At 38.2% G+C, this 27,777-nt stretch overlaps 1 protein-coding gene across 3 annotated transcripts; it reads left to right on the plus strand.

The window, feature by feature from the left end:
- The first annotated feature begins 5,601 nt into the window (after positions 1-5,601).
- GORAB (golgin, RAB6 interacting) lies at positions 5,602-27,741 on the plus strand. Of its 3 annotated transcripts, none has more exons than XM_074221982.1 (5): positions 5,602-5,757; positions 8,413-8,761; positions 12,466-12,567; positions 16,163-16,303; positions 24,360-27,738. In XM_074221982.1, the coding sequence occupies exons 1-5, from the start codon at positions 5,697-5,699 to the stop codon at positions 24,799-24,801; spliced, it is 1,095 nt and encodes a 364-aa protein (XP_074078083.1). In that variant the 5' UTR covers positions 5,602-5,696; the 3' UTR covers positions 24,802-27,738. The 3 variants fall into 3 exon arrangements, with proteins under 3 accessions (XP_074078083.1, XP_074078084.1, XP_074078085.1); XM_074221983.1 differs by lacking the exon at positions 5,602-5,757 and adding an exon at positions 6,056-6,121 and having other exon boundaries at positions 24,360-27,741; XM_074221984.1 differs by lacking the exon at positions 5,602-5,757 and having other exon boundaries at positions 8,438-8,765; positions 12,463-12,567; positions 24,360-27,741.
- Positions 27,742-27,777: the final 36 nt, after the last annotated feature.

Raw genomic sequence — 27,777 nt, forward strand, 5'->3', positions numbered from 1 at the left:
CTTCCTTCTTTAAATCAGCTTCTGCCACATCACTCGTTCATCCCACTCAAAAGTATTCTTTCCTCCTCAAAGTTTTCATGACTTTTTTCTCTTGGTCCTCTCCTTTACTCCCTTACAGATGATTTGTTCTTGTCCTTTGTCATGGAAGAAGACCAAAATAACATCACTATGTTTGAGGCAAATTACAGTGTGTTCCACTGTGGCTGATCAGACCAACATGAACTCAGAATGGTCTACCATTTGGGAACAAATAGTCCATGTGAATACCTGGGGTGGGTACTCTAAACTTAAGGATGTCATGTTTCCTTTGAGTTGTTTCAATTCTGCCTTCTTCATAGAGTGTAGCACTCACTGGTGAGGGTATGACATACTCGGTGGTCCTGTGCCACTGTCTCCCATGCTTCACAATCAATTCCAAAGTTCTTCAATGAGACCTTCAGGGTGTCTCATTATCACTTCTTCTGACCCTTGTGAGCACTTGCTCTGTTTGAGTCCTCCATAAAATAGTTTTTTGGGCAAGCATGTATCTGGCATTCTAATGTGTTCAGTCCATCATAGTTGTACTCTCTGTAGTAATGTTGGAATGCTAGGCTTGAGAAAGGATGTCAGTGTCTGGTATCTTCTCCTTCCAGGTGATCTTCAGAATCTTCCTAAGACAATTTAAATGAAAGTGACTCAGTTTCCTGACATGGCACTGGTAGACTGTCCATGTTTCACAGGTGTATATAACAATGAGGTCAGTACAATTCTGTAGACCTTCAGTTTGGTAGTCAGTCTAATACCTCTTCCCTCCCACGCTTTCTTTTGGAGCCTCCCAACACTGAGCTGGCTCTGGCAAGACAAGTGTCAACCTCATTTTCAATATGTATCTTCCTGGAAACGACACTGCCAAGGTAAGTGAACTTGTCCACGGTATTCAAAACTTCTCCATTTGCTGTAATCGATGGTTCCACATATAGATGGTGTGGTACTGGCTGATAGTTTTCTTGGTGTTAATTTAGACCAAAATTAGCACAAGCAGCAGAGAATCCATCCAAACTTTGCTGGTTCTTCTGCAAACATAAGATCATGTGTTAAGTTCCTGTTAGACTAGCAGCTCAGGAAGTGTTAGGTTCCTGCTGGCTAGCTTATCCTTACCCATGCGAACATTGAAGGGGTGGGAGACAAGGATGGAAAATTCTACAAGATCTCCAAGATCTCCATTTATTTACTAGAATACAAGTGCTTAAACCAGTAAAATAAGGACACCAGGTGATGAAAGTTTACAGTACTCCCACACACAACAGTCCCTTGCATATCCCCTTTTTATTTTTTTGAAGGATTAATTACATAATGAATGCCATATAATTTGTAAACAAAAGTTCAAAAATAGTATAAACAAATGTCAATTAAACAATAGTAAAAACAATTAAGCATCCAAGTCAATTAACATGAGTTATTAGATTTTACAAAATAGTATTTCTATCATTATATTATGCATGAATTCACAGATTTATCCCAGAAGGGGGTCATGATTTGTGTTATTTCCCTTATTATAAATGTGCAATGATAGATGAGACCAAGGATATATAATATAAGTAACTGTTTGACAATTATATCAATTTAACATCAAACCAGATCAGATAGTACAAATCTTTCCCAAAAGAAACCAGTAGATTATATATGATTGAAATACAATTTATCCCAATTATATTTTCCTTCTTAACATACACAGATTCTCAAGACTTGTTACAAAACTTAGGTGACTAAATTAGTCAACTTACAAACTTTCAAATGGTATAAGCAAATAGGCTCGGATCCCAACTACATTAAATTATACCTTTTTAAGCAATTACATTCAAAACTCAAACTAAAAGGAGTTAACGTTTAATTTTACCTATTTCAGATCTGAATTACACACACAGGAGTTTAGACACTAACACAAACACAGAAACAATTCTCTTGTATTACATTTACTAAGCTGAGATTGATACCCCAGCCAGTACCAGATCTCAGAATATAGAAACATTTTCCCACCTCTCCAGGCCAGTGGAGAGATGTAAAATGTCCTATAGATGTTTAAATACACATATGTACACATAACACACCAAAATATTAGCCATAAGCACAGGTGTCATTCAAAACATGAAATCTGAATTTCCCAGTCCCAGATAAAAAGTCTTCTTCCCCTTTTTTCTTAACTAATAGACCACAAAGCTTCCTAATCAACAGCCTATTGCCCAACTCCCCCCCCCTCCTCCCCAAACCAGAAGAAGGCATGTGGGTCCCTTGATTTCCAAAATAAGGTTTTTTGGGGGGTCCTGACCTTCCTGTAGTGGAGCCTGCATTCCATCTGAGACATAGACTTGAGTTTCGAAGTTCCAAAAAGGAAGATTTCCCTTCTCCCTCCCCCACCCCCACAGAAGGTGGAGGCGGCAGAGAATGAGAGAGCATTTGAAATTACTTGAGTTGTTAACAACAGTACAATTTGGAACAGTAGTCATCACCATTACCATGGCATGTGATACTTGTACTCTCAACATAGAAAGTGCAGTTAGTGTATGCTTCATGGATTTCTGGTGCCAGGGCAAGAGACATGGCATGCTTGGTTGTAGGCTAGAGAGTGAAATTTGTTGTAGCTTCTATAGTGGAATTCATCATAGACATCAGGGTCTGTGATACTGAAGAGAGTTCTCTGTAGTTGGTTGTAGGTTTAGGGTTTTGAGTTGTACTTAGGACAGCCAGGCAGGCAGCACTGGTCAAAAGGAACAGCAAGTAGGCCCCCCACATCCTGTTCATGGTGCTGGTACAGACTGCTGCTGAGGAAGAAGCTCCATCCCCTGCAATGCTGTCTTGAAGAATTCACTTATGGCTGGCTCCTCAATGCTGAGTATTTATTTGTTTCTTCTTACTTTCACTGATTCCTTAATGCTGAATACTTATTTGTGTCTTCTTACATTCACTTTCCTTCACACCTCCTTTTTCCAACTTCCTTAAAATCAGGCCCCTACTAACAATCACCCTATTACTCCAAAGTCCTCTGCTCTGGAATGTTGCCTGGAATTTCTCTTGCTTGTATCTGCAGGTCCTTATCCTGGACTCCAGTCAGATAGCTTCACCTTTGTGTCCCTGTTTAGGCACCATTTGTTATGGTCCTGTTAAACTAGCTGCTCGGAATGTGTTAGGTTCCTGCCAGCTAGCTTATCCTTACCCAGGTGAATGCTGAAGGGGTAGGAGACAAGGATGCAAAATTCTCCCAAGTTCTCCAAGATCTCCATTTATTTACCAGAATACAAGTGCTTAAATATCCTCCCCAGTCCCTGGTCCACCCCCACTCCCATGGCACTCTACAATCAATCAGTAAAACAAGGCTCTGGTACTTGAGGACACCAAGTGATGAAAGTTTACAGTAGTCCCCCACACAACAGTCCTTTACACTCATTCATGCACCAAAATTCCCTCCACTTTGGTCTTGGCTTGTAGCCTGTTCAAGTGGAAGAATTTGCCATTAATGTGGCAGCTGGTCTTGAGACCATGTTCATCCTCAGTGAAGGTGTTTGATAATAAGGCTGAAAACATCATGCCAAAAAGAATAGGAGAGAGGAGACATCCTTGTTTTACTCTATTAGTGATTGGGAAATCTTGTGAGCATCATCCAGGACTCAGGCATCCGTACTGTCATGAAATTGATATACAGGGGCATCTAGGTGGCATAGTGGATAAAGCACTGGCCCTGGAGTCAGGAGTACCTGCATTCAAATCCGTTCTCAGACACTTAATAATTACCTAGCTGTGTGGCCTTGGGCAAACCACTTAACCCCATTTGCCTTGCAAAAAACCTAAAAAAAAAATTGATATACAAACCTGATGGTCTTCTCTCAGCATCATATTTTGACACAATTTTCCAAAAACCCTTGTGACTGATGGTATCAAAGGCAGTATCAAAGTCAGATCTACAGATGTGATATACAGACCTCTGTTCTGTTCCTGGCATTTTTCCTGGAGTTGCTGGGCAGCAAACACCATATTGACTGTTAGTTTACCCTTTCTGAAGCCACACTGGTTCTCAGGAAGGTGACCAACTTCCAGGTGAAGGTTCAGCCTATTGAGAAGGACTCTGGCAAGAATCAACGACTAAAAGAGAAATACCCCTGTGATTGTCACAGGACAATTGAATGACAGGGACATGATCCTAGAGAGAGAGATGGGCTGAGCATTTCCATAGTGCTCTCAATCAGTGCAGAAAGCCATTAACCAGCCTCAAGTTGAAGTCAATCAGTCCCTAGCTGATGTTCCAATGGAAGAGGTTTGGATGCCATAAGGCTTTTTATTTTTTAGGTTTTTTTGCAAGGCAAATGGGGTTAAGTGGCTTGCCCAAGGCCACACAGCTAGGTAATGATCAAGTGTCTGAGATCGGATTTGAACGCAGGTCCTACTGACTCCAGGGTGGGTGCTGTATCCACTGTGCCAGCTAGCTGCCCTTTATAAGGCTTCTTTCAAATGGCAAAACACCTAGTGCTGATTCTATTCCAGCTGAGATCTACAAGGTGGTGTTGGGGGCGGGGGTCCATTGCTCATCCAAAAACTGACTGAAATTTCCAGGCAGTTATCCTCCAAGAATTCAGAGATATTTCCATGGTCCATCCCAATACAATCGCTGCATCATTGGCCAAAGCTGGTAGTTTAAAAGTCATTTCTGTCCGCTTCACAGATGAGGAGATGGCTCAGAGGTCCTGCGGCTCAGCCAGGGGATAATTAGCATAGTGTGGACTTGAGCCCAGGTAGGCTCTGCCCTTATTCCACCATGAATTGTGCCCGACTGGCCTCCTTTGGTTTGTCTCCTCCTCTCCTTCTCATTGCCCATCCCATTCTCAGTCCACCGGGGGCTCTTCCAGGGGGAGGGCCGCTTACTCTCTTTCCCCATCTTTTGCTCCCAACCTGCTGCCCTTGGGATGACGTCAGAATCACCCTCCCATAGCGCTTCAGGGAATACAAAGCGCTTCATAACACCACACCTTTACAGAGCTCAGTTTGAAATCCCTGCTTTTCCCTACCACGGCTCAAAGCCCAATGCGTGGGAGACAAAAGAAGCCAGAAAGTGGGGGAGAGTCGGGAAGCAAGGGCGGTGGGGGAGAAGGAGGCCGGAAGGCACAAGTGCGGGGAGACGGAAGGAACGTTCCAGAATTGGGGCTTTGAAAGGCCTAAGTCGTCCATCATAAGGTTTGGCGGCAATAAGGTGACGGAGTCGGAAGTGATGACGTCTCCTAGGCAACAAGGCCCAGCGGCGTGAGCCGATTGCACAGATACTGCAGAGCAAGCTGGTAGTCCCGCCCCTTCCGGTTTGTCAGGCCCCCGCCCCTAAAGGTCGCCCCGTAAAGCGCCTGCCAAGGAGCTCGACCTTCTGCCCATCCTCCACCAGGCTGTTTATTTTCCAACGTTTAAGTAGGGTGAGGATGAGGCGCGGGAGGAAGGACGATGCATAGGGACCGCTCGAGGCTTCCAGTGAGGCACAGCCGCGGACACCTAAGCCCGCCGGCCCCGCGTGAACGGGAAGGGATCGGGGAGGGGGCGGGGCTTGTGTCTGAACGCGGCGCCCTCATTGGCTACGGAGACGGCCCCGGCCGGCGAAGGGCCGGACGGGATGGGGTCGTCGCGTTGGCAGCCGGGGTGCCTCGGCGGCTCCTGGAAGCCTGCGAGGGCCCGGGAGGCTCGGGCGGATGGCGCAAGGATGGGCCGGCTTCTCGGAGGAGGAGCTGCGGCGGCTGCGGCGGAGCAGAGGTGACGAGGCCTGCCCGGCGGGCGGGGGGCGGGGGCGCGCCCGCCCTTAGTATGCGCCCACTGTGTGCGGGGCGCAGATGGGGGGGAGGACTGCGGCCTTGCTGGGGCCGCCCGCGAGCGCTGTGGAATGGGTGTAAATCTGGGGGGAGGGGCCCTGTCACCAGCCCGGCCTCCTCCCCCAGAGCCACCTGGGCCCAGGGGCCGGGCAGAACCCCGAGGCCTGAGGGGCGCCTGCCCAGACCCCAACTCCTGCCCTCCTGGCTCCGATGCCTGTGCTCTGGACCGAGCCTCCTGACTGCGTGCTGCAAGCACAGTGCGCACCCACAAAGGCAAAAGCGGACCCCATCCCTCCTTAACGCGGAAGGTGAATGAAGTGAAATGGAAATGAAAGCACGCCGGCTCACAGGGAAGGGCTTCTCGTGTGACATTTTAGCCAAGTTTTGAAGAGAGATAGGGTTAGTTGGTTAGCAAAGCAATATATTAAGCATCTACCAGCTATGCCTGCCCTCAAGATGCTAACGTTTGCTAAGGACAAATAAAATCTGTATGGCCTTAATTGGAGATAATCTGAGAGGAGAAGTGCTAGAATTCAAAGCATCCTTGTTAAAAAAAGCAGGATTTTAGCTGGGAAGACAGAAGAGAGCATTCTACCTGTTTGAGGAGCTGCTAGGAGGCCAGTGACTGGATTATAAAATATGTGGAAATGGGGTATAAAAGTTTATGGAATTAGGGAAAAAACAACTAGAAAGGGTAGGAGGGGGATAGTTAATGAAGGAACTTTAATTCCAGAAGATTTTATGTTCACTCTTGAGACCACCCATTCTATCTGCCCGTCACTGAAACTTCCTACAGGAAATTGTGTTGTCCTCCCATATTAGAATGGAAACCTCTTGAAAGCAGGGACAATCTTTTATACCTCTGAACATTTGGACAGTGTTTTGTACTTAGTCAATTCTTAATGAATACTTTCTAAGGAAAAAAAACAAAAGAGGTTCACTGTAAAGGTAGTCCAAATACAGATTGTAAAGGACATTCTTTTTTTTAAAAAAAAGTACAGGGGTGGCTAGGTGGTGCAGTGGATAGAGCACCGGCCCTAGAGTCAGGATACCTGAGTTCAAATCTGGCCTCAGACACTTAATAATTACCTAGCTGTGTGGCCTTGAGCAAGCCACTTAACCCTATTTGCCTTGCAAAAAAAAATACACTGGCAAATATGGTTTGGAATCAAGAAATGAAAGAGGCCTTGGCAGAGGTTAGTCAGAAGCAGCTTGCCAATATGTCATTATCTTGTCATTCTGAGTTGGCATGCACAAGACCCAGGTACAAAAATCACATCATAAAAATGCTTTCCAAGCATGGGAGTTATTAGGCTTTGTTAAGTGGAGGAGTGACATACGTGGTTTAGGAATATCACAGATGTAGTTGTATACAGGGATGGCAAGGGAGAAAATAAGGAGGATGGCGATGCCAGTATATCAGTCACTAGAGAAGAGATGATATGATACTGAATTTGGATGATGAATGGTGAAAAGAGGTTGGGAGATAATTTGTGGGACAGTTCAATCAACAGCAATTGGTCATAATCCCAGGGTTGTAAAATCTGGGTGACAGAAAGGATACTTGTTACCCTCAATGGAAATAGGGAAATTAAGGAGAGGAGCAAGTTTGGAGATGATTATCAGTATCATTATACATCTGTCACAGGTCTCTATAAAGAGGGGAGGAAAGGGAGAAACTAGATATATCTTTGATTTTTGCCTTTAATAGGGAACCGAATGAGTCTTAGGTAAATGCCTGTGATTTCAGTTTAAAAAGATGAAAAGCAGAAGAGAGTGGTAGACATATTATTTAGATGTGGGATATATGAACTAGTTAAAATTTTATCTGTTTCAAGGAACATGTATATTTGTTTAAATGTATGAAAATTCATTTTTTGATATGGTTCTTGTACTTTTCATAGTTGTGATCTAACTTTCTTTAAAGAAAGAAAAAATGATTATCCTGGTATGCTTCTGAGAAACCTACATGTCATGGCCTCTTTCAATTTTTAATTCCATATCATATTTACTAGTGTATTTTTCAAATATGGAATTCACTGTTTTCTCCTTTCTACTGCCTCACTTAATATCAAATACCAAGATGAATGTTAATTTTGTTTGTATGATTTTGTCAGCAATCTTTCTAGAATTTCTCTTTTTCAGTCAATGCAAGAATCATTGGCATCCCAATCAGAGAAAGCTAGGTTGATAATATTAGGACTTGCCTGGTCATTAAATGATGTTGGCTTTTGACCATAGGGACCCTTGAAATAATCTACCAAAGCCCAGCATGTTTGTTGTCTTTAGTGTTGTGATTACTCACAGAGATGAAATAATAAATCATTTTGATGTATGATTTACAGACAGCTGATCTGCATGTAGTTAAATTTCAGAATGGCTATATGGGGAATTTTTAGTGAGCACCAAAAGTAGGGCATGAGAACGGTTTAAGACAGAACCTAAAGTATTTTTATCATAGTGTGCAATATAAGATTAAAAAATAGAAATCTAAAATTTGGTTTTTACTGGTGTTAATGCATCACTTTGTTTTTTTAGTAGAAAGTAATTTATAATCTACTCTTCTCAAATATGAATTTTTTCCTTGTATCATACATAGATCCGTTTGAACCTGCTGATCGGCAAAGGCGTCACCCTATGAACAAAAGTCGACAGCAACTACTACGTGAAAAGGCTCTTCAACAGCACAGCCAAAAGCTTGCACTTCAGGATGGCACATCAGTATCTCCAGAGCAGTTGCTTTCTGCACCAAAACAGAAATCTAACTCTCAACAGCATCACCCATCACCCACACTCCCTGTCTCCTCTGGCGATAATGAAAAGCATCAGAGCATTGGAAATCAACAGAAAAAAGCAGGACTTGAGAATTCCTATAATAATACCGATAAAAAAGATGAGAGTATTACTCCAAAACCAAACTGTAAATTGGAAAAAAAGAAAGTGGAATTGTTAGTAAGTCTATATAACCATGAAAATGATTCTATTTGTTCTCTTTGTTCTTTTTTCTATCATTGAATTTTAGCTCAATAACTTGTTCTAGCATGTTTTGACCCAGAAATATAGTGAAAAGGAGAAATTATTCATAGAATATGCAGAACCCTGCCACTAAGAAATTTGGATGTCAGCATTCTAGCCTATGTAAAACTACTCACTCTTCAGCTTTTAGAATGAGCCTGCCTAGTACAGGGCAGTTGAAAAGGCAAGGAAAAGGGGAAAGCAGAGAGAAAGGAAAAGACACTGGTGGATTCATTTTTAAGTGTATTGTTTTCACTATATCTTATAATATCTGAAACTAAAGTAGCTAATTTAGTATAAATGCCAAACTTATAGAAGTTGCTATCTTTGACTTAAGTAAGGCTTCACATCATTGGAACTTTGGTATTTTATTCTACATTGACTACTTTTGTTTCTTATCTCTTTAATTTATGACTCCCTGGGAGTTGGAATGCCATTCATTTTTGTGTCTCATTCTCTCTGGCTCTCTCTCCAGATAATTATATTCATCGTATTTTTTTTCCTGAGACTTGATCCTATTATATAAAAATCCTTAAGTAAAAATCTGCATGTTGTACTATGAAACCGAGTGAATTAAATGTTTCTTCTCTTTTAAAAGTTGATTATAATATAATAATAATATGTAATAAATATATAATTATAATTATAGATTTAAGAATTTGAGGGAACCTTAGAACTTGTCTGATCTAACTGCTAGATATAGCATGATTCTGCCTTATAATATCTTCAACAAGTGGTCATCCAGGAGTCTCACTGTAAAGATGGTCAAACATAGGCCATTTGCCACATTCCAAGGGAGCCCAATCCATTTTTTGAATAGCTTGAATTGCTATTTTAAAAATAATTTCTGTTGATATTTTTTTTTGGTATCACTCATTTATGGGCTTAATTATCCACCCTAGAATAGAACCATTCTTTGTCAGAAACATAGTTCTGTAACAATAACCAAATGGTGATTATGCTTGTCAATATATATAAAACAATCTTCTTTGCCACATATCCACCACTCTAGGTCAGGCTTTGGCCCATTCCCCTTGACTCTTGGTCTGCCTGGTTTTTTAAGACTCTCCTTTCTTTAGTTGGACTTCACTATAGGTTCCCAAACAACCTTCTTAAGGCACAGATTTAACCATGTTAGTCACTGCCCTACTTGAAAACCTTCAGAATTTTTGTCTTACCTCCAGTCCCATGCAAAACCTAGGCCCAGGGTTTAAGATCCTCTGCACCTGAATACATCCTTTTAGACCTGCTCTCAAATTACTCCCCTTTACACAGTAACTCTTTGCCAGCCAAACTAGACTACTGGTTGTTCCCTGAATTCAAAAACGCCATTCCCTGCCTTTGCTGATTTATTTCAGTTGTTTTCCTTCCCTGAATACACTACTTCTTCATCTTCACTAAAAAATCTTGATCCTTTTTGAAGACATAGCTTAGTTACTCCTTTCCTATGAAACTTTCTCTTCCCATCCTTTTATTTTTGTAATGATGTCCTTTTCCTCCATGGTTTATCTTGCCATGACCTACCTATTTACATGTACTATTGCTTTAATAAAAGATAAGCTCGTTGAGAGCATACTTCACCTTTCTTTTTTTCTTTATATCCCCAACATTTTGTACATGTTAAGTGCTTTATGAATGTAAATTTAATTACCCTCCAGCCAGGACTCTGAGGATAGATATGTTTTGGTCAGAGTAATAATAAGTAGAGAATGAAAGCATGGTTCAGTGTTGAAGTCCACTTTGGAAAATTGGAACTTGGGATGGAAGCAGGGAGTCAAATTGAAAGTGAGAGATTATTTTAATCTAGACCTAACCACCCCTTGGTTGTAGGGTTGGAGAGGAAAGCATAACTTTGAAAGTTATGCAGATGTGTGCTAGGTCTGGGAAACACAATACTTAGGAAGTGAAAATCATGTCTGGGTTTTTTGAACTGGACCCAAGAGAGAGTTTTGAGTGGAATTTAAAGGAAAAAGAAAACCAGCCCTCATCTTTGTTCCAAGTGCTTTCCTTTTTCTTTCATTCAGTCTTTGGTACTTAGCTGGATGAGTTTTGTTTTGTAGAAATAGATTTGAAAGTGGGTGAATTTGAAAAATCCCAGAATTTAGCTGTTGGAAAGGATTTCAATACCTATCTGGTTTTTGATAAGAATTCCACTATAAGAGGTCTGACATGATCATCCAGCTCTATTTTGATGATGTCTAAAGAGGAGAAACTTCTCGTCTTATACTTTTGGATATCTATAATTTTTAGGAAGCTTTTGACTGATCCAGAGTCTAGATTTGCCATTTTGGTCGCATCTCCCTATGGCTTCTGCTTCTAGAATTGAAAACAAGTATATTTCCTCTACAACCTTTCAATCCTTGAAGAGCTATTTGCATCCTCCCTAAGTACTCTGTTCTCTAGACTGGCCAACTGTTTTGTTCAGGCTTCACATTATATGAACTCAAGCTCCTTCACCATTCTGGTTATCTATTCTGTACATGCTAGCTCATCAGCATCCTTCAGTGGTAATGCCTAGACTTGAACGTCACAGTAGTCTAGGGAGAACCTCTTTATTCTTAAAGTTAGGACTTTCACGGCAGCTCAAGATGACTTTAGCTTTTTGAGTTTTCACATCTCACTGCTGACTCATTGAGTTTCCAGTCCACTCTGACTCCTAAGTCTTTTTCAGATTAATCTCTAACCATGCCTCCTTAGAGTTGTCCTTGAGAGGTTTGTTTTTTGAAGCCAGGTGAAAGGCTATGTTAATCTCTTGAATTTCATTTTATTAGATTCAGTCAGTGCTCTAATTTGGATTTAGTGCATTAACTAGCCCTTCTAGTTTTGTGTTAGCTGCAGATTTGATGGTTATATCACCTATGTCTTTATCCAAATGATTAATAGAAATGTTAAGCTACAAAGGACACATCTCCATTGGAGATCTCCTGCCCCTTTATGCTAAATCACTAACAATCTAGTTATTCAGTTATTTAATATCATGCAGTTGTGTTTTTGTCTTTTCCAGAAAAATAACAGAATATACTTTTATCAGAAGCTTTGCTAAGATATATAGCATTCTCCTTATTTACCAGTTTAGCAAACCTTCAGGAAGGAGAAAGGGCTGGTCTGGCAGGATCAAGGTCTAGATGTAGCTATATTGGCTCTTTAGGAACATTTGAATATTCACCGACCAATCATTGCTTAATGAGTATGGAGATGGCTAGAACCTTCTGTGATTGGGACTATATATATATATATATATATATATATATATATATATATATATATGTATATATTAGATGAAAAAGCATAATGAGAAGCAATATCTTTTTATTGAATTCTTTTTGCTTTCAGTAATCTAATGCCATATAGTAATAACCCTACAAATGAGCCATCATACCCTGCTATCAGTTGCTTGTTCCTAGATCACACATATAAGGGATTTAATGGACCAGTTTATTTAAACCTTTACTTCTGAGCAGCCTCTTTATTACTATTGGAATAAGATAATTAGCTTCAGGTGTATTTTGAAAAGCTCTCAATGGCACTTTTAAAGGTACATTTACATGACCAAGTCATTGCTTTTAGAGGAAGGAAAGGAATTGGGGGGATGGGATGTTTTTATGTAAACCCGATTTTGTTCTTGGTTACTGAGCAGGCAGGAAAAATCTCATTGGGAAGTCCTCCAGGAAGAGCAACGGCTAATGGAAGAGAAAAATAAACGGAAGAAAGCATTTTTGGCCAAAGCTATTGCAGAAAGGTAAGAAATGTGCTAAGGCATGATAATTGTCACCATATCAACCCTTCCAATGTGTTTCTTGCCTGTACTACTATATTTTCTTAACTGTTACTTTAGGATCCTGCAGTGTTATTAATATTTCTATTTTACCATGATAACCAAAATCTCCAGAGGAGATTTTGTATCCTAGATAGAGTAACTATTTCTGACACAGTTGCACTTGCTATAATAATGAGCACATCATTTAACCTCTGTTGTCAAGGCAGTTTTAATTGTGAGGCTCCATTGAGATAACATTGTAACATATTTTGTAAACTTTAAAGTGCCATATAAAAACTACCTATTACTTTTATTTCAGCCAATATTTTAAAGAAATAATTCAGACTACTCATTGAAAAAACAAATATTAAGCTGAAGTTTAAATAATTTGCATAATGAGAAGACAGGACTGTTTTGGAAAAGACCCTGATAATGGGAATAATTGAAGCAAAAGGAAAAGGGGACAGCAGAGGATGAGATAGATAGATTGTGTCATGGAAACAGTGAACATGAACTTGGACAGACTTTGGGACCGAGAAGGTAGGACTTGGAGTGCATCGGTCTATGAGGGTTCTGAAGACATTACAGTCAGACATGACTGAACAACTGAACCAATGGCAAATTACTTTTATTAAGTAGCCAATTTGCACTGATGGAAAAGTTTTCCTACACAGGGAAGAAGTTCTTTACACTAATGAATTGTCCCATCTGAGACAAAACCACCACTACTATTAGAATGTTGCCTTGAGAGCTTACCAGGCAGTTCTTAACTAGACTTGTGACAACTAGAACCAAGGAGGAAGATTAAGACTAAGAGTATGGACTTATTAATTTCATGTTCATTTACGTGAAATGTGGCCTATTAGGAAACTCAGAAGTGAGCAATTGAGTCAGATTCATGTTACAAACATTAAAACCTGATGTTGTTATCGAAATAATTTCTCAGAATCAGTAGTTAGAAATATTTCTGAAATGTATTACATGATCAAAGTGATGCAAGTTAAAGCAACTTTTAAGTATCACATCCCTAAAACTGGGAAAAATAATTCAGAAGTAATTAAACACTGCTGATGGGTTATAGAGAACATCATTTAGTTCTATGCCCCTTTATGGTATCCTTAGAAAGTTAATCTGACAGGATGCAGTAAAAGTTAATGAAATATATACTTTGGTCCAATATTTCTTTGGGGGAAACATATCCCCAAAGTATCATAGGAAAACAACCAAAAAAGAGCTAGCTCTACTCAAAGATGTACATATTGCATTTTTGTAACTAAAAAACCACACATCTGTAAAGACCTTGTGAAACTACACATGTGAAAAAAATAGAACCAGCAGAGACAATAGAGAAGGACCATGAATGAAGCTGGACAAGGAGAGTCCTGATGAAGACCTTGAAGGGACAAAAAGTATATTGTGTAGCAATTCATTTGAAAGTAAATGATTAAGGGGCAGCTAGGTGGCACAGTGGATAGAGCACTGGTCCTGAAGTCAGGAGGTCCTGAGTTCAAATATGACCTCAGACACTTAATACTTACTTAGCTGTGTGACCTTGGGCAAGTCACTTAACTCCATTGCCTTACCAAAAAAATTAAGTGATTAAAAGCAAGTTTAATGTGGTGCTTTGATGTTCATTATTTAATTCATAATAAATCATTTAACTACAAAAAAGAATTATACTATTCCAAAGATACTAATACAATTACATTTTTTCATGATCACTTTGGATCATTATGATGATGCCCATTATTAGAATATGTACAAAATGCAGTGTGCCTTTTAGTTTTTCTGCCTTCAACCTGTGTCTGTGTGCTTGACTTCAGCTGAAGCACATATGTCTTTTATCCTCGCTACTCTTTCTCTTTTGCTATTTCTGATCTGTGAGCTAGGTGACCAGCTAGCTAAGCTTAAAATATGTATGTGAATTAAGATGTGAATGGGAGCAATCAGTATAGTACAAGGTTTTTGTTAGAGAATTCAAAATCGTTTTTACTTTAGAATTCTGTTTGAGTTTCAGCTTATAGGAAATCCGATCCTCCATGTGAAGATTCAAAAATTATTTCTCCTTTGCCAATGGAAAATCTTTATTTTTTTATAAAATATAAAGATACACACTTCCTTTATTATATCCCAGGAAAAAGAATCGATCTTTTTTTTTTTGTCTGGGCATTTTCCTCTTTACTGCAAATGATAATTATTAAAAAAAATATTTACACAGATTCAGAAATGTGTGGAACATTGCACTAGACTCATCCAAAATTATAAGATAACTTTTGTTCTCAAGGGCCTAATGATTAAAGCCAAACATCATTGAAAGAGACATATAGATGAGGTAAAATATGAATGTATAAAAGTAGCAAAATATAGTCAGACATAAGATAAATGGATCCATGAGCTATTCCCTCTAGTTATGCAAATCACAATGCATCCATACCTGCCTATCCTTTGAATTCCTGTCCTCCCAATAGTTTATCACAGAAAAGTAATCAAACCAAGAATCCCAATAGAATATAAGGACTATTTGCCATTTCACTTCCCTCTTGCCTCAGGACTGTCCTAGCCTCTTTTTTTGATGACTTCTTTTACAATGATTCTTTTATAGTTCATTGTTTCTCATGTGTTATAACACCACCAGGTGCTTCTCCTTTTCTTTTAAGTTAGATACTCATTCTTAATTCTTTGGAATCATTGGTCTTTCATGTCTTACATGTTCAGAGAAGGCTTAGGTCATATGTACTTTCTGAGAGTAGCATGTAATAGCTGGATTCAAATCTTGCCTCTGACACATGGGCCTGTGATGAGCACCAATCACTGAGCTTATTTCTTCATCCAAAAGGAGATAGAATACTCCTCATGTGACTTAGGTGATAAAATGTTAGAATACTTTGCAAACTTAAAAACACTATGCACTTATCACTCTTGTTAGCTTGAGAGTACCTAGTTGGGGTCATCATCATCATTATCATCATCATCTGGAGCCAGTGTCTAATTCTTGAACATCAAAGATGGCAGCTTGTGGGTCTTTATAGCAGTGTGTGATGGGGAATTCTCTTTCTGGGGAAAAATGCCTATGGAAAAAGTGAAATGAGATGTAAATCATCATGTGAATGGGTATGTGTTATAAATTAATGTTGAACTATATAGAGAAAATGAGTTTCAATGATTAGTAAATGAAGACGAGAAAATCGACAAACTATTTAGTTTGTAAATGAAAATAATCTTGACTAGGAATGGAAATACAGAATTGCTCCATTATATTACCTGGAAGAAATTAGGAGCTTCTCATGAAGGCTTTTTTTTTGAAAAAGGAATGCACTTGCATGGTTATGCCACAAATTTTTGCTCAGAGCCTATGATACATAATGACAGGAAAAAAGAGAAGTTCTGATACATTTGTAACCTAGGGAGCTGTGTCAACTGTCCAACCTGATTGGGGTCCCTTCCCCAATAGGAACTCTCACTTTCTCTTCTGTGAATCAGAGCTCAGAGGGCTTGTTCATCACTCTGAAATGGTCTGTGTAGGTTATTATGAGCACATTCTCCAACATCAATTAAATGTCTTCTTTCCACTTGCTAGATCTAAAAGGACTCAAGCAGAAACTATGAAACTACAGCGGATCCAGAAGGAGTTACAGGCTTTAGATGACATGGTCTCAGCTGACATTGGAATCTTACGGAATCGAATTGACCAGGCAAGCTTGGACTATTCCTATGCTCGGTAAGCACTATTTGGAAAATTGTAGTCAGGGGGGGGCATTGAAAAACAGATATTTTTATTAAGGGACCTAGTGTCTATGTTATTTTATTTTTTGGGGAGGCACTTGGTAACCAGGGTCACACAGTGTCTGAGGCAGGATTTGAACTCGATTCTTCCTGACTCCAGGGCCAGTGCTTTATCCACTATGCCAGCTAGCTACCTCTTTCCTCTTTTTTTTTGTTGGGGTGAAGGATAGAAGAGTACTTCCATTTTTTTTAAATATGTATTTTTTCCTTGAAATATTTGTATGTATATCTTGGAAACTGGAAACAAAACATTTTCTCCCAGAAGTTTTATTGTTTTCTTCTCAATCTACACTGCACAAATTGTTTTGATATCATTTTGTTTCTTGGTTTCAACCATTTTAAAATGTTTTGTTTTGTCTTTTAAAAAAAGAAAATATTATGGCATAATTATAAAATGAACATAACACATGTAAAGAATTACACGGACTTTGCAAAGAGATAAAAGTATAAAATTAAATCCAATTTTGGGGGGTCTTCCATTGGTTTCAGCATTGCTTTAATCATTTCGGTTTGTCTCTTTTCACAAGGGAGTTCTGTGTAAATGATTCAGTTGTGCATCATTCTCTGTAACACTAGAAATCAATCCGAATGCCTCATTAGTGCAGGGTAAACCACAGCATCAGAATGTTTATATAACAATTTAATAAAGCGGAAATACTTGGTTGTGGTTTCAATTCACTGTTTGGTGTTTAAAAAGGAGGCTGGTGGTTCTCCCTGGGACTTTCTTCCTTGTTCCCTCTGTGCCATTAGCTGTCATGAGTTGACTTTATTAACCTAGAAGTTTAACCTTCACTTCAGTAGGCATTTATCAGACACCTGTTGTGTTCTGTACACTGTGGATACAGAAACATACAATAGTCCCTGCCCTCCAGAAGCTTATAGTCATGTAGAGGGAAAACAGCAGGAGCACTGATGAGTGAATTATAAAGGGGGGGCAGGATCAGATTAGGCAACATGTAGGATTTCACTCTTGAGCTAGCTTTTCAAGGATGATAGAAATTCTGCCAAGAAGAGCTGAAGAGGGAGCGGGTGAATGGGGTACATACACAGGACAGCAGACAGCCCATGGAAGACAGGCTTGGAGGGGGAGATGGGAGTATTATGAATGAGGAGCTCCAAATAGCTTTGACTAGGATGTAGATTATATGAAGAAGAAGAAGAATATATGGTAAGCTAGGAAAGATAAATTGGAAGCAATTTGTTAAACTCCAAACAGAACTTTATATTTTCTCCTAGAGGCAAGAGGAGGCCATTAAAACTTTGGGAATATAGGAATGATGTGGTGAGATCTGTGCTTTAGGAATGGACTGAAGAGAGGAGATACTAAAGGCAGTAAGATCAATGAGGAGACGGTTTCATTTGTCTAGAGGAGGCGAACTGGGCTTGAATCAGGGCACTGTTATGGACACAGATATGGAGGGACCACTGCTTGCAAAGTGAGTAACTGGAAAGATGGTTGTGTCTTCAGCAAAAATAGGGAAGCTAAGAAGAGAAAATGATTTGGGAAGAAAAGATACTTCTTTAGATATGTTGAATTTTAGATTCCTACAAGGTATCTAGTTAGAAATAAACAATTAGAGGCAACTGTCAGATGAAGAAATTAAAGCATGAAAAAATGCTCTAAATCATCATTGATTAGAGAAATGCAAATTAAAACAACTCTGAGGAACGTGACTGCTATTAGATTGGCTAATATAACAAAAAAGGAAAATGATCAATGTTGGAGAGGATATGGAAAAACAGTCACACTAATATATTTTTGGTGAATTTGTGAACTGATCCAATTATGCTGGAGAGCAATTTGGAACTATTTCCAAAGGGCAATAAAACTTCATATCCTTTGATCCAGGAATACCAGTATTAGATCTTTATCCCAAAGAGATCATTAAAAGGGAAAAAACTTAGATGTACAAAAATATTTATAGCAGCTCATTGGCAAAGAATTGAAAATTTAGGGGAATGCCCATTAATTGGGGAATGGTTGCATAATTGGTGGTTTATGATTTTGATGGAGTACTATTGTTCTGTAAGAAATTATGAACAGGAGCAGCTAGGTGGCACAATGGATAGAACACTGACCCTGGAGTCAGGAGGACCTGAGTCCAAATCCAGCCTCAGACACTTAATTACCTAAGTTGTGTGGCTTTGGCCAAGTCACTTAACCCAATTGCTGGGCAAAAAAAAAAAAATCAAACAAGTGGACTTCAGAAATGCCCAGAAAAATTTTCATGAGCTTATCCTGAATAAAGTAAGCAGAACCAGGAGACTTCTGTTGCACACATTAACAGCAACATTGTGTGATGATCAGCTGTGATGGCCTTAGCTCTTCTCAGCAGTTCAGTGACAAGGACAGTTTTAAAGAACTTGTGATGGAAAATGCCATCCACATCCAGAGAAAGAATTATGAAGTCTGAATGCAGACCAAAGCATACTACTTACTCTTTATTTTATGTTTTTTTTCTTTCTCATGATTTTTCTCTTTTGTCTTTTACAGATGACTAATATGGAAATATGTTTAATATAGTTATGCATGCATAGCCTATATCAGATTATTCACTGTCAAAGAGTTGGGAGAGGGAAAGAGTTGAGGGAGAAAAATGTGGAACTCAAAATCTTACCCAAAAAATGAATGTTGAAAACTATTGAAATAATAAATAGGTAAATTTAAATTTAAAAAAGATTAGAAAAAAAAAGAAATATCCAGTTAGACATTTGATATTAAAGGATTGATATAGGTTCATGTGTCATCTACTCATGAGAAAAAAGGAAGAGAATGGTGTGGAGAGAGAAGAGTGCCCCAAGTGAACCTAGGACCCAAATCAGAGACTAGAAGGGCCCCCTGCTTGGGGATGGGAGAAAACCATAAAATGAGCAGTATCTCAAAAACCCAAGAGGAGATTATCAGATAAGATGGATGTATGTGAAAAGCTTTTTGCAAACCTCATCATGCCTTCTAGACATAAATTATAAATATCATTATCAAGGAGGAAAAAAGGACAGATGCTTTAACTGAGAAGAATGAGGACTGAGAAGAGACCATCATATTGGGCAATGAAGTGGTCATCAGTCATCTCAGAAGAAGGGAATTCAGCAGAGTGATTAGGCAAAACCCAGATTTCAAGGAGTTGAGAAGTGAGGAGGCCAGACATGAATTCAATGAGTGCTGATAGCTTTTCCTAGGAGGTTGACTGTGAAAAGGGTAAGAGAAAAATAGAATGGCAACTTGAAGGGGTGGGGTGGTAGTGTCCCTGAAGGTTGTTTTCTAAAGAGTAGAGGAACTTTTTGCATATTTGTAGGCATAAGGGAATGAGTGAACCAGTGGATTGGAAGAGTTTGAAAATTAGACAGAATAGTTGATTTGTCAGGAATGGACTGGGAAATGATGGGTTCAGGTTATAAGTATTGGCTGTTACAAATCTGTATTAAAAGATTAATGAGAAAGAGGCTGGTATTTCTTCATAGAGTAAAACTTAACATTTTGTCTTTTGAAGCTCATAAATTTGCCAGCCATTTTTTTGTGCAAATCATAGCTTTTATGTGATATTTCAATTTATTTATTTGAACTGGACTTACGAATTCATTGACAGAGGAAATCCCCATTGCAACTTTCCTGGATAGTGCTTGAGGTGGCTTGAAAGATTAAGTGATTTGTCCAAGATCACACAGTTCAAGCATCTCAGAAGTGATCATTGAATCCTGGGTTTTTTGACTCTTGGACCAGCTCTTTATAACCTTTAGGTTATGCTGCCTTTTAAAATAGACATATTTTTAGGTAACATTAGTTACTATATTACCAGAAAAACATTCTAAATTACCCTTAAACCTTTCTTGTAAAACAATATATGAAAAGAATGTCATGCATGCTTGGCATTAACAACATAAGAAATAGCACAGCTGTAGCTTTTGGGCAAACCACAGTGAGAGAAGGGCTAGCAGAGAAAGAGGACAGTATTCCCACAAGTGTTCTTTGAAAAATAGTACTCATTTCTGATTTGCTAGATTTACTTAATGAGTTGAAGGTGGAATGAATTTCACCATGGAATAAAGCCTTGAAGGCACAAAAGACTTGCTATTGAAGGGCCTGCACCTCACAAGGCAGTTAGAGTGGTGGGCCTCCCGTCCCTGGGCTGGGCTCTGTGCTGAGGCTATCCTGTGAGGTAGATGCTGTTATTATCCCCATTTTACAGTTTAAGATACTGAGGTAATTAATTTAAGTTAGGGAAACTTTGTAATATTAGGAATCCAGGAAGAAGACATGTGGCATAGTGCTTTGCCTAGGACAGGGAATCAGCAACCTTTAACCAGTAGTTCTATTTTTGGTAGTACAAATGAACCAAAAATGTTTTTTCCATTTTAAATATAATTGTATGTTAAAATGTAAAAACCACTCTTAGCTTTTAGGCCCTACAAGATATCAGGTATTAGTATGCATGTCCCTGACTAGACAGAGTCTCTCCTTCCCCCATGTTAATTAGGACTTTGAGCATTTTACTTCATTTCTTCTGCTTACACTTCAGGAAAACCAAAGTTTGAAAACATTTAGGTAGTGAGCTTACGAAGGGATAATTGAAATAGGATATTGGCAAAAATGGAGTGAAAAGGTAAGAATGGATTCAAGAGGTATTAAAAAAGTAGAGTCAGTATTACTTGGTGACTTAAGATTTGGGGAGACCAAGTGAAAAATAAGAATTCCAAGGTAAGCTCTTCAGCCTGGTGACAGACTTTACTGGTAGTAAACTTATTTAGGGCAGCTTGAATGATAGAACTTTGGGCTTAGAGTTAGGAAGATCTGAGTGCAGACACTTCCTAGTTGTGTGACCCTGGGTTTGTCATTTAAGCCTTATTTACCTCAGTCCACTGGAGAAGGAAATGGCAGACTATTCCATTCTTTTTGCCATGGACATTCCATTCTTTTTGTCCCATGGACAGACAACATTGATGTGCTGTGAGCCACAGAGTCAAAAAGCATCAGACATGACAAAACAAGAACAAACTTTTATTAATTGGTTTTAACATATGTATATGAAATCAAATTCCTAGACCAGACAGTGACAAAATTCTAACGATAATCTAGCATTCTTGAGCTTATTAAAAAATGGACTTCAGACCACGTACTTGAAATCTGGATTTATGGTTATTGAGGAATAATACATTTCTTTTATCACATTATTCAGTTACCAGCACATACTTTATTCTTCAGAAACCTACCAATTCTTCAAGGCTCAACTCAGATCTTTCTCATTTTTTTTGTTTCATCACCACAACCAGAAGTGATCTCTCCCTTCCGGGCTGTGCAGGCCACTTGTATGAGACCATGACCAACTGGTATTATGGCTCTGTCTGCATTTGATCTTCCCAAATTAATGAGAAGTTTCTGAAAAGGGAAGAACCTACCACTTGCTGATGACCCCTACAGGACAGGACTCTTAGCACATCCTTGATTGTTACATTGTGACTCTTTTGTTCATCAGATAGATTACAAAGAAAATAGGAGTGAATTTTATTGATAATCATCTATTTCTTCCTCTCATCTATGTCATTTTGCTGTTAGTTTGTTTTTTCTTTCACTGAGGAGGCTCTTAGCTTAGCCTCTGTAATACAGAAGCCTAATGACACGTATGGACCAGTATCTACATGTAAACTTTTGGTGGTTTCTCTCTAGTAATTGCACACAGTTGCTGAGGTATCCTAAAATAGTTTGGCAGTGTCTTAGTAATTCTAAAGGTAATAGAGTAAATGATTTCTAAAATGGAAAGTCCTGGTAGGCTCTGAATTAGCACATAAATTTCCCCTTAAAATAACAGAATCATGGTATTCTGATTTGAGTAGTTATAGAAAAATAAATACATGCCTGATAATTAAGATTGTAATATAAATCAGGCAATTCACAAGTATTAATTAAGCCAAGTACTGTTAATACAAGTACAAATAAGGAAACATTTTATTTCTCTCTTCTGTTCATCTTCAATAATTTACAGTGTGTTCATTTATTTTATTTCAGTTTAGATAAAGAAAAGACTGTTACTTAGATAAAGAGAAGCCTTGGAAAATTAGCTGTTTTTCAAAATCATCACATTACTTATTTTTCTAAAGGAACTCCTTGTTTAGATACTTCATTGTATGTATACTTTGATTATAAATGTTCTTTTCATCAAGTCCATGAACTTTGGTGTCATTCTATGTAGAACTGTGTAATTCCCAGTCACCCCTGCTTCCCTGTTTGTCTGGCCTCCCTCAGCCAAAAGAATGTCTATGCTTGTGAATACTCTGGATAATAATGTTCCCTACTAGCTCTTACTCTGTAGGTAAATCACTTAAGTGTTTGCGTTTAGTTCATTTTAAAGCCAGGCACATGTTCCTATACAGAGAGTTATCTGTGTTTAAAATATCAATACATCAGAGTATTATTTTATTAATCTTGGGGTCAGTTAATCAACACCAAAGCAAGATAATGGCTTACTTTGGAGGAGTATAAGCAGTATATAAAATATAGTGAATAAAATTAAACTGAAGATTTAATTATTAATTTAGTTTGGTTTCTTTTCAAAGATAAGCTATGAGACCAGTGAAGAGGATTAATTACTTTTAAAAATTAATTCCAGAACTTGTAGCATGGTTTTGGTGTCACCATAAATACTGGGAGGGTTTTGTGGTTTTTTTATTTTTAGTAATCATTTCATTTACTATATTTTACCAGCAGCATTCATAAATTTGATATGATGGTGATGGTTCCATCTACCAGAAATGGCATTGGACTTAGAAAACTTTTTTTTTCTTTTATAGGTTTTATTCCTAGTTCTACCACTAACATAGCCTATGTCTCTGGGCATAACTTGCCTGTGACTTAATTTTCTCAAGTATTTTTAGAAAATGGATATGATAGTGCATCTTATCATGGGAAAGTTATTAGAAGAAATGAAATAAGTTTATGTTATCTCTTTTGAGGAGAAAGACAAGGTATACTATCATATTAGCCCTGCATATTAATTTTTTTGAAATGTTTTAGATTGTTAAAAAAATGTATTGGCTTCTCTGAAATTTTACTAGGCTGGTCTTATTTATACTTCTTTCCACATCTTTCTTTCCTGTCTCCTCACCTATACTTCTTTCTATTTTCTATGACCTCAGGCCTTTATTAAAAAAATGCTTTCCAATCTAGATAGTTACTTTCTGCTCTTTTATTTGCCCTTCACAAACAATCTTCCCCCTGTCCCCCTACTTAACTGTAATGTTCTGCTTAGGATTCCTGAAAAAAAGTCTTCACAAAGGGCAGTAAGAACAGAGAAATGTTGTAACAATTCCCCTAAATAGGTGGAAGGAAGATGGAAGTACAGGAAGATTCCAATATTAATATATTAGTTTTGGAGCTTTCAGCAACTCATAGATACCTTTGTCTACCATTTGGTTTTTTACCACTCACTCCTAGGCAAAGTGGAACTAATCTTTTTTTTTCTAGTGTAAATATTTTATTTCTTTTTCCAACCACCTACAGTGGTAGTTTTTCCAGTCATTTTTTTGCAAGGTTTTGAGATTTGCAATTTTTCTACCTTCCCTTCTCTCCCCTATTCCCCTGACCAAAGGTGATCTGATACAAGCTCTATATTTATAACCATGCTAAACATAGATTGATATTGAACATGTGAGAGAAGAATCAAGTCTAATCAGAAGAGAGAAAACATTAGAAAAAAATGACATAATACAAAAAACAACTTTTAAAAATTGAAGATTAAAAGCATTGGTCTTCATTTAAACTCCATGGTTCCTCCTCTGAATAGTATCCTATATCTCAAGTCTTTTATAATTGTCTTGGATCATTGAACTGTTGAAATGAACAAGTCCATCAGGGTTGATCTTTACCCCATGTTGCTGTTAGTGTGTAGAACATTCTTCTGGTTCTAAAGTTTCACAGATCTTGATCACTTCTCATTTTCATCCCATTTTGAGTGGACTGTGATATCATTTCCGTCTTTCCTTTGTCCGTGTGCTTGCAGGAAACGATTTGACAAGGCCGAAGCTGAGTATGTGGCTGCCAAGCTGGACCTGCAACGGAAGACGGAGATCAAAGAGCATCTCACGGAGCACCTTTGCACCATCATTCAGCAGAACGAGCTTCGTAAAGCCCGGAAGCTGGAGGCGCTAATGCAGCAGCTAGAGGTAGAAGCTGATGAGGAGAGTCTGGAGCTGGACATCGAGGTGGAGAGGCTGCTGCAGCAACAGGAAGAAGAAGGAAAAAGACAAGCAGCCCATCCAGAAGAGGCCCTCAGGCCTTCTGGGAATGGGGTCACTCTTGAAACAGCCACCGAGGCCGTGGGGGTGCCACAGGTAGAGGGCCAGGATATGAAGTCAGGGACCAGGGCCTGTCCAGATCCAGGCAGGCCAGAGCAAGAAGGGAAATCTGTTACTGACACACTCCCCACTGATCAGGCCACCTGAAGGGCCAGCTGCACAGAGTAGAATCTGTGTTGGGCTACCATGCTTTCTGCCATCAGGTCATGGCATAACTCAATGAAATTCATAATAAAACTACCAGTTAAAAATCAACTTTATCTTAATTTTGAATGCCCATTTGTGAAGTGCCAAGTTATAATAATTGCATTTTCATTGTTAATCATGAATGTTCTTAGTCATGCCCTTAGTCTGGGGCATATGCTTGGATCTGAGGTTAGTCAGTGTTAGTCCACTTGATGCTACCACTGCTGCCCTTCTACCCTCACTCACCCCATCCCCACCTGAATTTCACCTCTGTCAGAGCTATAATCAAAGCACTACCATTAGTATACTTGAGGTGTGTTACTGAGCTGCTTTTTGTGACTTTCCTAACTAGACTTCCACTTCAATATAAGTTTGTTCCCACATTAAAATATAATTTTTTGAGCCTTTCACCTGTGTGTTTGACAGTATATTAAGTACTTTTCATTCATTCATCATTTACTGCTTCCCAATCTCATTTCAGAAGGCAGATTTGAAGAAAGCAAGAAAACAAACTCTATTGCTAGAATTTAAATTTTCCTGTTTTTAAATTCATTTTTTTCTGATGCTCATTTCAAAAAACACTAGAAATAACTTTCAATGTAGTATCTCACCTGAATTACATTAAATTTTGCTGGGAAAATTTGGTAATTGTTCTTCATTGACATAGCTTATATTTCTTTGGGAGGGAATGATATATTAGAAAGGCATCTGGTTCTCTTTTTTTTACTATTGTGTTAAATGACTTTCCTCTTCTAAATTGGCTCATTGTTGAGTGCCTCATCTGAACTATAACAGATTTGCTAAATACTCCTCAAGAGATATATATTTGAGCTATTATACTGTTGATTTACATTTATTTTGTAACTCATATTGAATAGATCACATGAGTTTATTAGGGCATTGGGTTGTTGCCCCATCAGACCATTTGAAGACTCTTAGAAAACAAATACTTTATACAAAGCAGTTGTTTCTGCTCTTAATATTAACGGTTTCAGTACTTCTGGTCATCTAAATTGAAAAGAAGACTTATGCGTCTTAATATGAGTGAAACTGTCATAGATGATTTATCAGGGAATAATTCAGTAAATTATTGCTGATTGTGTTCAAAAAGTTTTATTTTTTTCTCAATTTGTTTTGTGTGTTGGGAGTAAATTAATCCACATGATTAAACATTTTAAAATTCTTTAGCCAATATTCACTTGCTAGTACTTCAATAATTTTTCTTTACTTATTGCCATTTGCTTGATTAATATGGTTTACTTTATAAACCTTTGTGCAAATTAGTGCTATAATCTCATCAGAAAACCTGTGGTTTTGTATAAACTTATGATCTATGTCTCATACTTTTAAGAAGTATAAGTATTTCTGAAATAAGGTCATTTCAGATAAGGGAAAGGAAATGTGCAATACTAAGAGCTCAGAAAAAACTTAGGAACATCTTATTTAATGTATGGACTTACAGATTGGACTAGAGTTTCACTGTCATTTTCTACTATGTATATAGCTATATATTTGTATATTATGCAGTATGATTGAAATATCACTGAAGATCATTAATGTCTTCAAAATCACATACATATAGGTAAACAATTGCATTTGAAATTGTGACTTGTATACATAAAATTGAAACTTTCAGTGTCCAAGTTAATCTTATTTTTCTAAAAAAATAAATCAAATGAATTTATACCATTATTTCTTGTCTATATTGGAAAGCTTGTTTGAAGATGTGTTATGTCAGTAACTTGTAAGGAGTCTGCTGCTCTATTCCCCAACCTTGGAGGATGGCATTTGACTCTTGCTGCTGCTGGGAAAGAGACTTGGTTTTACTGAGATTAGTATGCTGGCTTAACAATTATATGCTAGCCAAATTTTGATTTAAGTCTTTATTCATAAAGAACACAGGAGGGAAAAAAAGGGGGAATGGTTACCCCTAGGCAAGTGAGGTATAGTGAAAAGAGCCTTGGTGCTGGTTTGGTAACCACAGGACAAGTCATTTTTTTTACAGTGTTCTTTCCTCACCTGTAGGATAGGGATAATGATGCTAACAATACTTCAGTTGTTGATAACTTTAATAGGCTGTCTGGCTTTAAATCTGAAGTGCTGAACACTGTTCTTGAAGTGATATGGCCAAAAGTTCAGGCAATAAAATTCACTACTTTCCTTAAAGCTGATTTTTACAGTGTGTTGTGATGAAGTCCACAGTTTCTTGTGAACTGCTTTCAAATATGACCATAAAAGACAAATTATATTGCATCAGAGCTTGTATTTTTGAAATGGTCCCTTCCTAATTTTCCCCTAAAAGGGATATTATAGCTTTAGGTCTAAGATCTGATGGTTATAAAGGCTAAAAGTATCTAGTTCAATCATTTGATCTTTGAAAAGAACATACAAAAGAGTGGAATGTCTTGCCCAGTCACATAGCAAGAAGCAGAACCAGGATTTGAACCTAGGACTTACGACTTAAGTTCAGCTGCCTGTCCATCTTAGGGTACTGTAGCAAATTCTACTGCATTAGATTTCAACCAAATAAGTTGCTATGGATTTAATCCCTTGGAGAAATAAGAATAGAGAGAAATGGTCCAGATAGGGAAATTTAAGTACTAAGACTCCTACCCTTTATTCATACTAATTTAATGGCCAAAACTTATACTATCATGGTACTTGAATTTGATTTCCACTTACACCAGTGATGTAGTTTAACCTCATATTTATCCATACTGGGTCTACCCCAGTTTGTTCATTTTTTAAAAGGTAATTCCCAAGGTAGGTGTAAAGAGTCACTTCCATAGAGTTGTCCCTTAAAAGTTTTTTTGTACTTGACTCCTATATCCACTTCTTTACTGGTTATGTCATTAAGATCATATCCTCAGGAGGTCTCAGTTTCTGTTGGTCTCTATTGTCCATAGACCCATTTTTAAACTTGAGTTTTAAAGCTAG

The sequence above is a fragment of the Macrotis lagotis genome, chromosome 2 (assembly GCF_037893015.1).
Source record: "Macrotis lagotis isolate mMagLag1 chromosome 2, bilby.v1.9.chrom.fasta, whole genome shotgun sequence".
Taxonomy (NCBI): Eukaryota; Metazoa; Chordata; class Mammalia; order Peramelemorphia; family Peramelidae; genus Macrotis; species Macrotis lagotis.

Excerpts from the sequence above, each read along its gene's own strand:
- GORAB (XM_074221982.1), top strand. The coding sequence starts at position 5,697 with ATGGCGCAAGGATGGGCCGGCTTCTCGGAGGAGGAGCTGCGGCGGCTG. Across the intron at positions 8,762-12,465 it reads GAAAAAAAGAAAGTGGAATT|GCAGGAAAAATCTCATTGGG; the intron begins GTTAGTAAGTCT and ends GTTACTGAGCAG. Across the intron at positions 12,568-16,162 it reads GCCAAAGCTATTGCAGAAAG|ATCTAAAAGGACTCAAGCAG; the intron begins GTAAGAAATGTG and ends TCCACTTGCTAG.